The sequence below is a fragment of the Octopus bimaculoides genome, chromosome 27 (assembly GCF_001194135.2).
Source record: "Octopus bimaculoides isolate UCB-OBI-ISO-001 chromosome 27, ASM119413v2, whole genome shotgun sequence".
Lineage (NCBI taxonomy): Eukaryota > Metazoa > Mollusca > Cephalopoda > Octopoda > Octopodidae > Octopus > Octopus bimaculoides.
The window spans coordinates 3,760,504-3,779,426 of record NC_069007.1 but is presented as its reverse complement, the minus strand read 5'-3'; the positions used below and the strand labels follow the sequence as shown (position 1 = coordinate 3,779,426).

At 37.1% G+C, this 18,923-nt stretch overlaps 1 protein-coding gene across 5 annotated transcripts in view; it reads left to right on the top strand.

Annotated features, from left to right (window-relative positions):
• LOC106879649 (protein boule-like) overlaps positions 1 to 18,923 on the top strand; it is a 94,327-nt gene that overhangs the window by 15,470 nt on the left and 59,934 nt on the right. For all 5 annotated transcript variants that reach the window (XM_052977200.1, XM_052977199.1, XM_014929313.2 and 2 more), the window contains exon 2: positions 10,175 to 10,291. In XM_052977200.1, coding sequence (XP_052833160.1) covers positions 10,175 to 10,291 — 117 coding nt within the window. The remainder of the gene's footprint in view (positions 1 to 10,174; positions 10,292 to 18,923) is intronic.

Here is an 18,923-nt window from a genome sequence, read left to right as displayed (position 1 = left end):
CTGTTCCGTTGATCGGATCAACTGGAACCCTCGACGTTGTAAGAGACGGAATGCCAGAAAAAAAAGAAAAAATGTATGGCTATCATTTGTTCATTCATTTTTAAGTCTATTTAATCATGTTTGCATGGGTTATTTGAACCATTTTTTTATAACTACATGCTCTTCCTGACACTAACCCTTGGTATGAAGTGACCAGATGATTTGTGTGTGTACATATATATATACACACACACACTAGCTGAATTACCTGGTAATACCTGGGAAAGTGGGAGTTATTTCCAGTTCCTATTCCCATTACACCAGTTGCCAAGCAGTGGTGGGGGACAAACACACGCACGCACATGCACACACATTTATATGCAATGGGCTTCTTTCAGTTTCAGTCCACCATATCCACTCATAAAGCTTTGGTTGGCCCAAGGCACCTGCCCAAGGTGTTGTGCAGTGGACTGAACCTGGAATCCTGTGGTTGGGAAGCTAAGTCAGTTTATAGCATTATTTCATTCTTCACAGCCAATCATAAAAATAGAAAAACCTAGATTATTCTACAAATTCATTTGTTAGAAATAGCAGCCAAAATGTCCTATCCTACTCCCTGTTCAGTTCCCCTTTTAGTTCCATTCCCATTCCTATGTCAATATATAATTTTTAGAATCGGGTGTAATTAAGCCATTAAATATTTTATTAACCTTTATGGTAATAGTTTATTGCTAAAAATAAGTATTACAAACTATTAATACAATTAGTGGGTGAATAACGAATGTTCTTATACCATTTTAACAAATGAGTAAAAGAAATGAGTTGACTGGTAATACCAGGTAAGTGGGGGTTATTCCCAGTTCCTGTTAACCATTACACTGTTTCATGTCCTATCCCTTTTCCTATTCGGTTCCCCCTCTTTATGCCCATCCTTAATGGTAATAGTTTATTGCTAAAAATAGGTGTTACAAACTATTAATTCGGTTAGTGGGTGAATAAGGAATGTCCCTATATTATTTTAACAAACGAATTATGCATCTGAGTAAACTCAATTAGAGAGATTTACAAATACATTGACAAATGGTCCATGTATTGTAGTTGGAATAGTCACATGTAGCTTATTGTAGCCTAGCCACATCTCGCATTGCGCAAAAAAACAAATGATTAAGATGTTATGGTGCTTTGGATTTAATTCATCAAATTAATCTCGTGGTGAACCAACTTCCAGGTCATTTGTCAATACATTGTTCCATTTCCTATTCACAAATCCTGCAGTTGACCGTGTCCTTAATGTGACCTTAGGCTGACGAAAGGGCTCTGCATGCAGAATTGTTTTCCTTTTGGAAAGCCAAGTTCTCACAAAGGTTGCTTGCTGTTTACATGAAGGAGTGCATGGTTGAGCCTTACAGAAGCCTTACTTAATTCATATCATCAGATGTGTTATTGATTTGTAAACATGTGCTACAGCCCCCCCCCCGCCTAAGGAGCCTGTTATAGATTTTTATTGAAATCCAATTAGCCTATAATTCAACTAGCTGTTAGTTTAATATGTATGCAAAGTTTTGTCAAGATTGGTTCACTGGTGTATGCAGTGTGCGTGTGTGTGTGTATATATATGAGTTCAGCAATACTTATTGAAGTCGTATTTTATGGCCAGATGTCCTTCCTAATGCCAGACACATGCACATGACATGCTTCTACGCAGTTTCTGTCTCCCGAATTTCACTCACAAGGCACTGGTCAGCTTGAGGTTATAGGAGAATACACTTGCTCCCTGGTGTCATGAAACCATGTAGTTGCAAAGTGAATTTGGTAACCTTGCTTAACCTTGTGTGTGTATTTATGTATTGTTATTTAACTCCATGACAACCAACACGGATAGTCATATTATCAAAGGCATTCCACTAGTGACCATCCTGTTAATTTTTTTTCACCCACATGCTTTCTTTTTTAAGACAGTAGAGCAGTATTGAAAAGACATTTTGGCTGCTATTTCTAACAAATGAATTTGTAGAATAATCTAAGTTTTTCTATTTTTATGATTTTGCTGTGAAGAATGAAATAATGCTATAAACTGACTTAGCTTCCCAACCACAGGATTCCAGGTTCAGTCCACTGCACAACACCTTGGGCAGGTGCCTTGGGCCAACCAAAAGCCTTATGAGTGGATATGGTGGACTGAAACTGAAAGAAGCCCATTGCATATAAATGTGTGTGTGCATATAAAAGCTTAGTCACAATTTATGTTCCTAACACTAGCTTAATGATAACTAAGTTATTTTACTAAACTCTTTGTTGTATTTAAAATTAATTGAAAGAAACACAGTGCATCTCAACAGAAATACGATAACGAAAGGGTTAATGGCCTTTTGTCTATGTTTATGTTCTGAGTTGAAATCCTGCCGAGCTTGACCTTGCCTTTCATCCTTCCGGGATCAATAAAATAAGTACCAGTTGAACATTGGGGTTGATGTAATCAACTTACCTCCTCCCCCGAAATTGCTGGCTTTGTGCCAAAATTTGAAATGAATTTATAAAAGCAATGTAAAGTCAAAAAGGTTGTAACTTGAAACTGTTTTAACTAAGTCTATTGAGTCAACTAACCCTAAGTACATACCTGTTTCTTTTAGTGGTTCTGACTCCAATTGGAAGTGAATCCATAATACTCTGTTCAGCTATTCTGGTGTTTGTGTTGCTGCTGTGTTGTTAGTATATTTAATACCAGCTTAAAAGCTGCACTCTGTGCTGGATTATAAGCTAACTCCTGCAGAGAGCTAATTGGGCCTGCAGTCCAAAACTAAAGAGAGCAATAATAATAATAAAGCATTTATTGGTACCCTACCAATATGGTATTACTTGAAATTCAGTTTAAATGAAAAACTTGCAAGTTCATAAATTTTTAGAGGTCTTTCAAAATTTGAATTTTCAACTGTTAGTATATAACAAACGAATCCTCATCCAGACCTGATTCCAATGCTGGATGTTCAAGAACCAAACGAAGGGCAGGATCATCTTGATTCCAAAGAGGTATATAATATGTCTATGTAGAGCAAATGTAGACTGAGATACAGGGGTCCCAGATGGACAGACAGACAGAATTTCGCTTTTATTATCTATATATAGAGAAATGAGAATGTGTGTCTGTCTGTCTGTGAATCCCTAAAACTTGAGAACTACACAACTAATTTCATTCAAATTTTTACGCATGCCTTACTTAGGGGTCCATGTAGTGTTTTAGGCCCCCCCAATTTTTAAACTTTTTGCCTAGTGCGAGCCCAGTGCAATATCACATCTCCTCCACTATTGCAGTATTATGTGTCAAAAGTGAAACAATAACATCTCACTATTGTAATGTCAGATAGTTTCACTTTAATACAGAAACTATTGAAGTGAAATTATTGTGATGAGATTTGAACTTGGAACGTTGAGTACTGAAACGAATACTGCAAAGCATTTTATTGCTCTAATGTTTCTGTTGGCTCACTTTCCTATAACTAGCTTGAGATTTGTTATTTGAGCCAGGTAGAAAATAAACAGTTTGATGTTATTACATAGACATTCAGATTTTTTGAGAATGTTGTAATTGTGATGTTTTTCATATGTTCTGTTTGTTTAATCTCAGGCCAAACAGAGCTATTTTCAAAAATGTTTCACCTATGACTATTCAGGCTTATATATAAACACTGTATTATCTCACACTATGCAGTCCAATATATCCTTCTTGTTTATAATATGAGGGTGTGATTTGAAAGAAATTTGGCTGCTATTTCTAATTTCCAGCAGGGAAGGTGGTTTCTAAGGAATCTAGGAGTAGATAAATGGTTCATGAGAGCCAAGGAACAATCAGTAAGGTGAGTGAGCAATATGTTCGGTAATGAATTGTGTGCAGGTAGGGATGCATCAGAGCTAAGTTCTTGGCTGCCTTCAAGCCATAACAGAGGCTGCCCTTGGGAACTGTAGCATGCTGGTGAGTTTACTCCTGCAGCAGAATCTGTAGAAGAATTGAAGCAGAAATTTCAGATATGGAAGTGAAATCTGGAAAACTAAAACTTTTGTAAGTAGGAAAGACAAGGCTGTTATAGCAACAGGGAAATGTTTGCTCTCTGTTTGCAGAGCAGAAGTCAATAGAAATTCTATAAGGTGTGACTAGTGTAAACATTGGACATACAAGATATGTAGGCAGATTGTCAGAGAATGCAGATTTCGTATGTAGCAGCTGCACAAGGACAACAAGTACGAAGAACTTTCAGGAAATAGATTTCCCCATATGTCTATATTACTTTCTAGAAATGGTCGATAATTTTAATTAACCTAGGTGAGCTAGTTGGTAGTGGGGGAGGGTGTTCTGGAAGTGCAGTGGCTAGAATAAGAAAAAGGTTGGAGAAAGTTCCAGGGCAAACTGAGGATCCAACCTCCCACATCAGCTTGTGAAAATTCCCACTAAAATAATAGGATACTGTATAATATCCTGTGGCCTACTGCCTGGTCTATGCCCTCACACCTTCCCATCACCTCTTCTCACCTCTGTACTAAGTCTATACTCTCACCTCCCTGCTATCTCTTCCACTCGTCACACCAATCCACCTGTGACCGAGGCAAGCATTTTACCTGTGCTTATTAAATTCCTTCCTCCATCTGTACCTTTCTCATACACTTGCATCTCTGTCATTTCTTCTACAGACTGTACCATCTCACTTGACCTTGCATTCTGAAATCTCTTCCCTCTGCCATCCATACCTTACCGCCTCTCCTTCTTCTATCCTTCTGAATCATGTTTAAATGTCTAACAACAACAAATCCATCTTGTGTAGCATATTGTAACATTTCACTTCCAACATTTCACCTAAAGTCAGCTTTCTCTGTTCTCTTCTCTTCTATTGCAGTGTTGATAATTCTTTTACCCCATAGGTTACGAGGCAACCTCACTAGTGCTGGTAGCACTCTGTCACATTGGTTAGCAAACCAAGTAGAAACAATACAGGTTTCGAGAGGACCCTTTGGTCTTGCTGAGGCAGGTGATTTAAAAATGCACCTAGCACGCTCTGAAAAGTAATTGATATTAGGAAGGCATTTATCTGTAAAAAAGCCTAACCTGTGGTCCTCCAACTTGTTGGATCTTGTTTAACCTTTCAGAAACTCATACAAGCTTGGAGTGCATTTGCACAATGGTGGTGATGATGACTATATTGAATATTGGAATTCATACGAACATTTGATCTTTTAAGCATGTTTTTCCAAATTTTCCCTTGTATCTTCGATCTCCCCTGAACTTCTTAATTCTTATTTACCATTGGGAAACAAAGAATTGTTGAGGCTGGTTTGGCATTTTAATAAATCTGTTTCAAAATTTAAAAGTGATCACAGGTTTTAAGACCCAGGTGCATTTTCAACCCCCAAAACCAGCTCTCCTTTACTGCATGGAAATACCAAAGGGGCAGTGGTTAGATTCCGTAAAGGATCGTGTTGGTGATAAAGGGCTTTTGTGTTGAAGCAGGGCTGGGAACAAGGGATGGATCTGGATGGGGCCAGATGAAAGGAAAGCTGGCAGCTACATGCCATCAGCAAGCTGTATAGATTGTGGGTATATATAGTTGAATGAAGTGAGTAAGCAAGTTAGGGAAGAAGTGGACTGAAAGAGGCAGAAGGTATGTAAGATCTTGTGGAAGAGAGATTGAATTGAGGAATAGTGTTAGAGGTGATTGTCTGGGCATCTTTTTTTTTCCCCACTTTTTCCTTCATTGTTCATTGTGTACTTGTACCCTTCAATCCTACCAGTTCACTCAATCCTTGGAATACCTTAATTCTTGCAGTTCCCTCCCTGCACCTCAGATTATCTTGGATTAAGCAATTGGACTACCATCTTGGATCATATTGGATTTTTACCTGTGATTTTCTATATCTGCGTGCATGCATGCGCATAGGTGAAGGGATATCAGGCTTTGCTGGTGAGATCCAAAGAAGTGCAGAGCAGTATGTTTAGCACTAGTTTGGTTGAAGGAATCACTCGAAAAGTGTCAAGTCAAACTCTTAGAAATTCAACTCTGGATTTATTATGAAGTTTATTCTCTTGCCTTGTGAAACAAAGGCTAGGGAATAAGAGACTATTTACCCATCTTAGATCTCTAAGATAACTTGGGCAAGGACCCTCACTAGATACTGAGCTAGTTAAGCCTGGAATTTGTGTTAGGCAGGATTGCCACACACCATATTTTATGCTTATGAAATAATCTTTTTGTTTAATATCACAAACATCAGGTGCAGGTGTGGGTGTGTGGTAATACACCCACACCTGCACCACATGGTTGCAGGTTCAGTCCCACTGTGTGACACCTTCAGCAAGTATATATAGCTCTGGGCTGACCAAAACCATTTGAGTTGATTTGGTAGATGGCAACTGAAAGAATCGCATTGTATATAGGTGTGAGAAGTTGGATCTGGTCAGTTTTAACATAAATCGGGGAGTATATTTTGGGCTGGATATGGCCGGATTAAATGCTAAATGGTTAATGTTATTTCAAAATCTTTGCAAAATATACAGATATCTAGGCATCAGTGATTTATTACATTTCTATGAGATAATTATGTGTCTAATAATAATTACTTACAATTATTTAGTTTTGTAACAAAGAAATTATCAACAGCTGCTTAATGCAATCCTATAAATCCCAACTTTTCTGTAACATTGTCCTTTGTGCATGGTTAGAAAGACATTTCAGAATTGGTGGTTTTTCCAATACTTACCAAATCTATTCCTGAATTGGTTGGTTAGTTGTCTTCATCTTGTTACTCTCTCCCCTTTGGTAATTGCTTCCACTTTATGCTGATGCGTTTGTTGTTCACTTGTTGCATCATTTCTCAAAAAGTAATTTGTGTGCATAGCTAACTGTTGATGACTGAATTCCAAGATAGTTTAGTAGTTCATTTTTTTTCTTCTGTTTTTCTTCATTACTTTATTATTACATTAAGTTTTGTCTATGGCAGGCATGGCATAGATGCAGATGTGGATGCGTGGTTAAAGAAGCTTGCTTGCCAATTGTCTGGTCGTGTGTTCAGTCTCACGGCACAAGAGTTTGAGCAAATGTCTTGTAAGTGGACTTGGTAGAAGGACACTGAAAGAAGCCTGTTGTGTGTGTTTGTGTGTGTGCCCTCGCTTAGACATCATGCGATGGTTGTAAATGTACACCCTCTTCATACAAGCGAGGTTATTTGTTTCCAGTCTTTCGCAAAAAGCATGTCTGGCCATGGGGAAATATCAGCTTGCTTGGGAACAGGTGATGGTTGGCAACAGGAAGGGCAACAGACCATAGAAAACCTGCCCCCAACAAATTCTATTTGATCCATTCAAGTATGGAAAGGTGGACATTAAATTATTCTGATGATGATGATGATGATGATGATGACGGCAATGACTACAGCAGTGGTGATCGCAATATTTTCTTAACTCTCTTTCATGTTTCGAAGATATGGTTTCTCATCTTATAAAAATAATTTGGATTTCTTGAGCCGAAATGTAAACATTTACATTTTTACCACATGCAAGAGTTTCTGTCACTGCTTTCAAATTTCATCCAATATTTCTGCATTACCTTTATAGTTCATAGCCCTTAAAAATCTTACAGCTATCATCAAAAAGCTCCTACATAGCTCCAATTAATAATGGTTTGGCAATTTACAAAAAAGCAAAACAAATAGAAATGGATATAACTTAGTGGAGAAACCAATGAGATGTCACTGATTAACAAATATCAAAAAAGTAATTAATGAGAAATAGTAAAATTTTCCATATATCAGCCTCTATATTAAGTTTATGTGAGGTTTTGGAGAGTTTAAGACTGGCAAAATGAAAAATTGTAATGTCTTATCGTCTTTACTGATAATATTATTGACAAATTAACCTGGCTGATGTTGGGAATCAGAACTGTCAGGAGGTCCTTGGTTCACTGGTGATTTATGACTATTTGTATAATGCCTCATAAAGAACAAATGAGATGGTGTGACTTGTGGAATCAGTTCACTGGGCGAGCTTTTCACATAACTGTATCATGGCAACGGGATGATCTTAATATGTAAATCAAACGGGATAAATGTGGTGCTTTGTTAGGTGTTGCTCTTTTTAACTTTTACGCATTTACTCAGTCGTGCGTGTGTGTGTGCAAAAGGGAAAATAACTCATCCTAGAAAAGTTGTTAGAGAGCAATGTGGAGGCTAACATGCTTAAATGTAGTTAGCTAAAAAAAGTTTATTTAAAGTTTATTTAAATTAACTTTAACTACTGGTTCGAAGGGAGAACGAAGGGAGGCAACTCTGAAATATTTGCTGTGACATGTAGTTAGGAGTGAATCTGATAATGGACATGGTCTTGACAAAGTGAGTTTCTGAGTGAAGCAGAGGCCACTGAAATATTCAAATCAAAGATTTCAAGTGAGTGAATATAAAGCATAGCAACTTAAGACAATGATACTGTGTGTATGCGGGTTTTTTGTTTTGATACAATGCATACAATGTTAACGAGGAAGTCTTTGAACACAGAGATTAGTTACCTATGTAGTATTGACTCCTTTAAGAAGGATTTTAATAATCTTATAAATTACCTACATTTATAGCACCATTCAACAACTTTTCACTGAACCCCTGACAATTCTCAGTGACATCAAAAATGTAGGAAAACAATAAGGTTCTAATGTTAGATTTCTGAAATATGGATATTTCTGAAATATGGATATTTCATCTTTTTTCATTGTGCTTCACATATTCACTGAACGTATGCATGTACACGTGTGTGTGTGTGTGTGCTCGCATGCATGCACGCACCACATTTTTCATATGTACCCCATTTTTATGTACATCTGCCAAATCAGATTGGAGCATGGTGCAGCCATCTGGTTTCACCAGTCCTCAGTCAAATCGTCCAACCCATGCTAGCATGGAAAGTGGACGTTAAACGACGACGATGATGATGATGATGATCGCCATTTCTATGAACCACTTAGCCCCCATCACATTCATTGATATGTATATCTGTATAAACATGTATGTATGCGCACATGATTGTTACATTGATTTGTTTGAGTGCTTTAATCTGTTTGACAGGTAATGAGATGTACTTCTGTGTATACCTCTGTATTATATATATATATGTGTACACACACACACACACACATAATATATATATATAAAATTAGCTGTCTCTTGCAAGCAGGCATAACCTGTAACCTGGTGGCATGCATCATACTTTTTGTTAATTGCTTTTAGGTACCTATGTAGTCGTAAACAAACATTAACACTCTCTTGGCCCCTTCCATCCCTTGATATCGTAGAACATAGAGGCTGTGACAGCTGGAGCAAGGATGAGCTGCACCATCAGTTGGCTGGTACTCATTTTCAGCTGAGTAAACTGAGCACACATGCATGTATACCGGCACATATGCAGGTACACACACACACACACACACACACACACACACATATACACATGTGCATGCCTGGACAGTGCCAGGTTTCACCGCTAGTAATGCCTAAAAGCAACTCCTTAAACTACATTGTCTGCAACTTCAACAACAGGTTAAAAATAATTGAGGATTCTGAAAGCTCTGTGTCACTAGTCAAATTGTTTTGCTTACATTATTTGTCTGAAAAGGGATTTGGCCAAATAATTGTATATTTGGTCCTCTAAAAGGCTCAGGTTTTGTGATGGTAAGCAGATGCATGTCAAAGTTTTACCTGAATAACAAATTGATACTTAGTTCTAACAGCTAGGTGTTATTAGCTTAAAATAGGAGTATAACTCCTTTATATCTAAGAAATATGTTCCTGGTTTAATTATTTAAAGAATGTTTTCTTTTTTGAATGAAGAATTGATTCTCATCACATGAAACTGCTATTAGGAGTTGGAAAGTTCTTTTAAAAAACATTTCTGCAAATAAAACCTGAATGCTTCTGCTGGTCATTAACCACTAAAAGGTCAAAGGATTGTGCTAGTTATTAATTACGCAAACTAATCAGGAAAATAGCATTGCATTTTGTCTTGCATATTGCATACTTAATGGCCAGTATACAATGGTGAACGTTACTTTGAAAGATATGCAATACTCTTGCTTGTCTACAAAAGATTTTCAACAGACAAGAGTAAAAGAAGAATCCGTCTTTTTTTCATGAAGAAAGGAATTAACTCTATTTATTTATTTATTTTTTGCAGTCCTCTTCTGATGTTTCACCATGTCCTACTCCCGTTGGTACTCCGATAAGTACTCAGGCACCAAAATACGGAACTGTGATACCAAACAGGATATTTGTTGGCGGAATTACCACAACGGTAAGATTTCTTTTCCAACATTCAATTTGGTAATTGTTTAAAGAAAAGGGGGAAATTAGCTGAATTGACTTACATATATTATGTAATATAATTATATATACATTATATATATATATATATATATATGAGGTCAGATCAATAAGTATCCGGACTGTTGCCATAGTAACGAAGCTAAAGCACGCAGAGGAAAGCTGCTTGGTAAAAATTGACCTTGAGCTCTGGTGTACATGTGCACTAAGTTTTAACATTCTAGCTCACTTCCGCTGCTTACAGCAGTGCTTGGAAGGAACTCACAATCATGGGCTCACAATCATGAGGTTGTGAGTTGGATTCTTGGACCAGGCTGTTGTGTTGCGTTCTTGAGCAAGACACTTTATTTCACATTGCTCCTGTTCACTCATCTGTTGCAATGAGTTGCAACATCCCAGGTGCCAAGCTGTATCGGCCCCTTTGCCTTTCCCTTGGATAACATCAGTGGTGTAGAGAGGGGAGGCTGGTATGCATGGTCAACTGCTGGTCTTCTGTAAACAATCTTGCCTGGACTTGTTCCTAGGAAGGGAACTTTCTAGCTGCAGTCTCATGGTCTTTCATGACCAAAGGGGGGTCTTAACCCTTATATATATATCACACCTGTTTCTGTTATCATTCCTGATCTCTCTCTGGCTGGGTAACCTTGTACTTCCTCTACAGCAAGACACCTGTTTCTGTCTCTTTGTCACACTTTAACCTTTCATCATCCAACACAGGATTGCCTCTTCCAATGTCCCCTCCCTTCTTGAAAGTTTTTTTTTTTTTTTTTGTCTTGTCATCCAAGTACTTGGTGACCCTGTGCAGGTGCTTCTTAAAAGCATCCAGTCCACACTGTAAAATGTTCGGTGTTCAGAAGGACATCCAGCTGTAAAAAACCTTGCCAAAACTGACCTCGCCTGTGCTTGAGCCACGTAAAATGCACTAAGTTCACCCTGCTGAGTGGTTGGTGTTAGGAAGGGCATCCAGCTGTCAAAATTCTCCCAAAACAGTCACAGAAGTCTGGTGCAGGCTTCTGCCTGGCCAGCTCTTGTGAAACCGTCCCACTCATGTTAGCATGAAAGGTGGACGTTAAATGATATATATATATATATATATAGTAACAAAATAGACCTATTGAAAATCCTCAGGAATGATAAATGTTGTCTCTCAGGAGTAAACTTTTTGTGACCATATGTTTTAAATGATAATAATTTGTTGGTATTCAGTAAAATAAATTTGTTTGGTTAGTAAGCCGATTTTTGAACATAATGAAAATTTCTGATGAAATATTTTAATTTGGATTTGAACACTTTCAAAGAGAGTGGTTGGTACATCATGGAATCTGGGGCTGGTTGGTATCATCAGAATGATTAATGTTTATTTGGTATGATAATTCAGAAACACAACAGATGGGTTATATGGTGTGAGAAATCTCATGGCATTCAGTAGCCATCAGGAGTTGGCACTAGAAAATATATAAACAATATACGTAGCATGAGATACGTTTTCCAAAATAAAGATAATGATGAGAGAAAATATGACTAAAACAGACATTTTTGCCCCCACCCCTTTCCTTCCCATGATGCTAATATGACAGTGGTAGTGGAAAACCAAAATATATAATCATTTAAATTAGGCTGTGGTTACAGCATTAAACATTTCTTGATTTAGTAATGTTTTGATTTGGTTGCGTGTTTTCATAGTGCTATGACTAATGTGAAATATAGGTCTTTTTAAATAGCTCACAAGAGCTATTGAATCCTTTTCTGAAGACATAAATGTATTCCTGTGTGTTCATTCCGGCTGGTGCTTACCATACTTGCACCTGAAAGAGATACATACACACACACATACATACATATATATGTGTATATATATATATATATGTATATATGTGTGTGTGTGTGTGTGTGTGTGTGTGTGTGAGAATATATATATATATATATATATATATGTATGTATGTATATATAGGGCACTCTTGTCGACAGATGATATGGTTCTCATCATAAGGATCTATAGAAAGAAGAACTGCTGGAGATAATGTAGAAATTAATGCCTGGATGAAGACGGGTGTATGTATATGGTAAAGATTAGCGTTAACAATTAGCATCCTTGATAAATTGACATAGGCAGGAAGGCTAGCACGTCTGTGTTTTAAGGAGTAGGTGGAAAGTTGATATTATGTAAGCAGTGTTACTAATAGTGAGTCCACATGAAGTGATATTCTTGGCAAGTTATCAGAGAGCTTACTGAAAATGCACAAGCAGCAAGCCTAGTATCATTGTCTAGCCACTTGTGAAAAACCTGAAGAGCTATGGAAGCCTTAAGCAGGCTGGGATAGAATCGGTTGTTGGTGGTGGTGGTGGCATTACAGCACTCTGATTAAAAGTAAACAGAGTTTTTAGTTCAAACTGATGATTAATAAAGGTAGTTTATGCAGCTTGTGTCATTTGTAGGTAGAAGGAATATTGGAGTTTTTAATAGTTACAGAATCTGTTTAGGAATTTCAGATATTTTTTTTGCAACAAGGCAGAAGGAAATATATATATATATATTTATATATTTCTGGTTCATGAGAAGGTTGTAAAAATAAACCTTCTCGTGTTCATTGGTTCATATAACGAACTGACGCTGCTAAGTAAAGAATCACCTTTGATATTCAGGTGTGTGGTATATCAACTAAAGATATATAAGTTTTCAAAAGCTGCTTTTTAGCTTGGGAATATTACTTAGAAATTTTTCTTATTTTATAAATTTGAAGAATTAATAAATAGTCTTTTTTGCCTCTGGTCTTGGATGCGTTGAGACAGTTGTTATTTCAGCTGATATTTCTGAAAGAGACCAATAGTTGAACCCGCAGCATTTATTTTAATGATATTATATATTTTATCAGTTTGATGATAGAGGGGGTGATAGCAGAAGTTGATCTTAGGTGAGGGGGTGAAGGAAGTGAGAATGTGATGGGAGAAGCTTGATTGGTGTGGCAAGATGGTAGGTGTCGGGGTCGATGGAAGAGACATTGCTGGAAGGAGCATAATGGAAAATAGAGCCCACGATGAACTGTTATAGAGGTGATCACATGTCAGAGAGAGTAATGGATGTTAGTAGTAAAGGGTGAATCCTAGAGAGAGAGAAAGAGTGTGATAGATGTCAATAGTAAGTGACCTGGAGAGTGGGAGTGGTGGCTGGCTGGTAAGTGGGTAATGCTAGTGGAACAGACAAAGCACTCTCTTCCCTCCCTCACTTTTACTTTAGCAGAATATTGAGGGGAGGGAGTGAATAGTTACTTAATTGACTCAGAGAAGATAAAAGGCAAAGTTAAATCTCAGTGGATTTGAATTCAAAAGGAAGAGATTCAGACCAAATATTGCAACCCAAACAGCCTCTGCCAAATGATTGCCTTACACACTCACACATGCACATGCAGGTGCACACAGACGCGCATGCATGCATGCGTGCGCGTCAGGTAAATGATGAGACCTATAATATACAAGTCAAGCATGAGTTTCTACAAGACAACTAGCTGCAGGAAGTAGAGTGGGTCTGTGGTTGAGTCAAGGTGCCAGCCCGGTGGAAAGCAAAATGATGTGGGAATGTAATCGTCGTCGTCGCCGTCGTCATCGCCGCTGCTGCCACCACCACCACCACCATCATTTACTGTCCATTTTCCATGCTGGCATGGGATGGATGGTTTGGCAGGAGTTCACAAGCCAGAAGACTGCACCAGGCTTCCCTGTTTTGGTATGGTTTTTATAGCTGGATGCCCTACCTAACGCCAACCACCTTAGAGAATGGATTGAGTGTCTTTTGTGTGACATTAGCACCGGTGAGGTCTATTTTGGCAGGGTTTTTACAGCTAGATGCCCTTTGTAATGCCAGCCACTTTAGTGTGGACTAGATGCTTTTTACATGGCATCAGCACTGGCGGGATTGTCAAGTAACTTGCAAGACAAAATCCTTTGAGAATGGGTGGGGTTTTGGAGGAGGTGGCCTTTGTGCCAGGTGATTAAGAGACTAGAGTGTGACAGAGAGACAGAAACAGGTGTTTTGCTGTAGAGGAGGATATATGTAGGATAAAGCCCTGAAAACTGAAAGGCAATCCTAGAATGCCAGGATCTGAGACATGAAGTTCCACATGTCAAAGTACACTGTTGGAGAAAAGTATATTGAGAAAGATACATGGAAATGATACATTGAGAGAGGTTGCTGCATGTGAAGAGAAGGTCGTGAGTGGATTCGACAAAAAATAACTAGCTGTTGCACATTGAAAGCTTAGTTTAAAGATATGAATGCATCTGGTTCAGGAATAATCACTGAGATGCTGGAAATATTTAATGAAGTTGAGCATGTGTTAATTGTATAATCAACCTGGAGGTGTCATAGTCTGTGACAGGCATAGGCAGTATTCTCATCAACTGCAAGTAAGATGCTCGAGAAAGAAGGCATTTGGGAGGCATTTTTGCTTCCTCCTTCACATTCTTTATACTCCTAATTAATTCATAGCTTACTGACAGACAAATAAATCCTACAATTAACCACAACTCCCATCTTAACCTTCCATTCTCTGCCTGCCTGCTTGTCATTCTCTCTCTCTCTCTCTCTCACACACACACAAGCAAACACATGGCTTTCCCTTATTTGAATGTTCTCATTCTAAAGTGAAAGAAATGACTATTTATACACTACTTTTATGTATTGAGTACTTTACATTAAATTGGTTCTCTAATTTTTAAAACTGGAATGTGTAATAATTACACAAACGTGCACATACACCTGCACATATATGCATACATATTAATTTCATTTTAAGTTTTCAACTTTCATTTTATCTCTTACCAGTTTTTCTGTATGTGTTTCTAAGCAGTTTGAAATTTGGTCCTGTCAGATCAGAGTGGTACTAACTTTTAGTGATAAAACAATGAAGATAGGCACAGGCATGGCTATGTGGTAATAAGTTTGCATTCCAACCACATGGTTCCGGGTTCAGTCCCACTAGAAACTCTGGGTATATTTTTTAAAGAGGTGGGTAAAAATGAATAATAAACAGAATGTTTACTGATAAAATGTCATTTGTCTTCAATCCTTGCTTTTATCTCTTCATTATTTACCAAGTAAATTTCATGATACAGCTAGCTGTAAGGTATGCAGTGCCATCTCAGAACTGCACAAAGTTTCATAATACAGGAGAGAAAATTAGTTTAGTTATTAGACTGTCTTCTTAACACCTGAAGATTCCTACTTTACAGATTTTATACAGAAAGTAACTTTCTGTATAAACCATGTGGTTTTGGGTTCAGTCACACTGTGCAGCACCTTGGGCAAAGTGTTTTCTACTCTAACCATGGGCTGACCAAAGCCTTGTGAGCGGATTTGGTAGAAAGAAACTGAAAGACGTCTGTTGTGCGTGTATGCGTTTGTCGCTCCACTGCTACTTGGCAACTAGTGTTGGTGTGGTTACATCCCTGTAACTTAGTGGTTCAGTAATAGAGATCAGTAAAGTGCGTAAGAGGCTTAGAACTGGGGTCAGTTCATTCAATTCAACTAAAATTTCTTGAAGCCAGTGCTCCAGCATGGCCGCAGTCTAATGACTGAAACAAGTCAAAGATAAAAAGATATTTGACCAAGCAGCTACAAAGTGGATATTATAAAGCTTTTGATTTTCATTTTGTTTTGCATACAAATTCTGTTTGTATATTCCCAAAGTGTTACATTGGTTTCTTTTTTTGTGTGTGTATGTGTTGCTGACATTTAGGTGGAGTGGTACTTCCTTTAATGGGCTGAAACCTTGAAGATATCTAATTAGATAATGAGAACGAGATGTTGTTTAAATAGTGTGTTTAAACCCTTTCATTGTTGCATATTCATTGTCACTGTCCCCAAGGAAGATTAATGACATGTTGTTATATTTTGGGATGGTCATTTTTTTTTTCTTGCCAAATAAACTATATATTCATTCCTCACTCGTTTATTATTGGTCTATTGTCTGGAAATCTTTTATCACACACCTGTGACCTCTTCAGTGACTCTTCCATCCCCTGTGTTTCCTGTTCTGTTTAGTCCATTCTGTCTTCCTATGTATTGGTTTCAAGTTATTGCACAAGGTTAGCAATTTTGGGGGAGGGTTAAGTCAATTAGATCAACCCCAGAATTTCAACTGGTACTTATTTTATTGACCCCGAAAGGATGAAAGGTAAAGTCAACCTTGGCGGAATTTGAACCCAGATCATAAAGATATGAAATACTGCTAAGCATCTTGACCAGCATGCTAATGATTCGGTCAGCTCACTGCCTTTGTCTTTCTATATATTAATGACAATTATATGTCAGGTAAAATTCTAAAACAATGCTAAATTACGAGTGAGAACATAAGAAATTTACACAAAATTCTTTGATCTTTGTTGCCGTTGAGCTTCCATGTGTAATGAATTCTTTTTTAAGACTCGAGAATTATGAAAAAAGTGTGATAAAAGATTATGGTTGAAATTCTTATTTAATAATTGTATACAATGGCTGGTTCAGATTATGATAGCTAACTAGGATTGTTTCAAGTTCTTTTATACAGAAAGTTACTTTCTGTATAAAATCTATAAAGTAGCAGCAGAAAGGAATCTCCAAGTGTTAAGAAGACTGTCTAGTAACTAAACATGAACCTACATAATTTATTAACCACATATTTAATAATGAACCAACATGGGAGCCTCATTGTGGTTGTTCAGCCCACTAGAAATAGCAGCCAAATTCTTATAAAATATCAATGAAACTAAAACAGACTTGCAACTTTGACTTGTGTTTTGAATGAGCTTGCAAACATTGACTCTGTTTTCAAGTTGTCATTATTAAACTGAAGTCACTCTGGACAAACATTCAGAAAGGGTTACATATATAGAAGACTGGCCTAATTCCAGCTATCGTTCAAAGAATAGATCTTAACAGCCAAGCTAGGATCATTGATATAAGCTTAGTCTATGGGTTGTATGTAAACCTTGGATTAGGAAAATAATTGGTTGCACTTGGGTCTTTCACTCATTCAAACAGGTACACTGCTGATGTGTTTATTAGAAGAAGGTCTTTCAAAGTAATTTTCAACTCCTATCTGTTTGTCATTCATAACTCATTGTCAGTTGCGTTGTATCTTACATTTCAAGCAAATGTATGAAAAAAATCCCTTCTTCAGAAAGAAATTTGAAATGTTTCAAATATCCAGATTTCTATCAAATATTTCTTTCTTTTGTGCAAGTTCCAGATTTTATTCTCTTTAGTTGTTTTCTTTCAATTATTATATTTAAAACTCTTATACCAACTCTAGGTGCACTCTAGTTGATGATTGACACTCTTCTCTTTATAATGTCTTTTTGTCTTACAAAAGAAAATGTTTTTTCTACTTGCATTAGTTCCAGTTTAGGGAAAACATGGAGAGAATTAATAGATTACCATCAATTAGGTAATTTAGATCACTGATACAAAGTAGTGCTAGGAACAGCACTGCCAAACTCACATCTGCTTGCTTGTCCACTATTTAACCCTTCAGCATTTAACTCAGCCATATCCGGCCCCAAATTTTCTACCTGTTTTTTTTGTTCAAACTGGCCAAATCTGGCCTTTCAAAACATAAGCAATCACATCATTGAAATTTCAAAACTACAAAAATAATGCATGGTTAATCCAAATCAATGTGAATAAATAAGTATTACATATGGCAATAATCTGAATGCTAAGGGGTTAACTGACTTAGCTGTCAATATTCTTATCTACTGCTATACTTTGCATTTAAGCTCTTCTGGAACCAACCTGATAAAATAGCACCAGCAATATTGTGGTGTTATATAACAATTTACCAGAAAACTTTGCTTCTACAGAAGAAAGGCATTTCAATTTTATGAATAAAGAATTTAAAAAAAATCTTAAGCTTTATTGCTAAGAAATATAATTAGTTTTGTAATTCAGATGTGAAAACTTAGAAATCAGTTATGTAATAATTTTTAGTAATACTGAAATATATAAACCAATACGTAAACTAGCTTTAGTATGCTATGCTTGGCAATGACATTTGCCTTTCTAAATATCAATTACATTTGGAGCTTGGTGCAGCCCTCTAGCTCGTCAGATCCTATGAAACCATCCAACCCATGTCAGCATGGAAAACAGATGTTAAATGATAATGATGTTGATAATATAACTAGAATGTTACCGATCATATATGATGGGTCTCTTCTTACCATGCCTTCTGTTTGGAAGGTGGTAGGTTGTAATTTCACTGATCTCTGGCTGCTATTTTTGTAGGCCAATCGACTTCCTTAGTTGTTACTTAATCCCAGGTTTGTCTAATCAAGCGAATGTGATGTGTAAAGTGTTGCAGTTCTAACTGCCCTGTTTTTATATCTGGGATTATATTCTTCTATGATACCATGCAGTATAATTTGATGGTGATTGGCTGATGTTCATAGCATTTTGAGTGGTTCACATGCAGTTCCTTATTAATTCTTGACTTAAATTTGTTGTTGAATTCCAGGTAATCCTTTATCAAAGCTCCTGTCACCTTCATAGATATCAGAAGCAATCATAATCCGACATATATAATATAAAATTGTACTGGCTGAGGCCATGCTGGTGTAGAATATATAT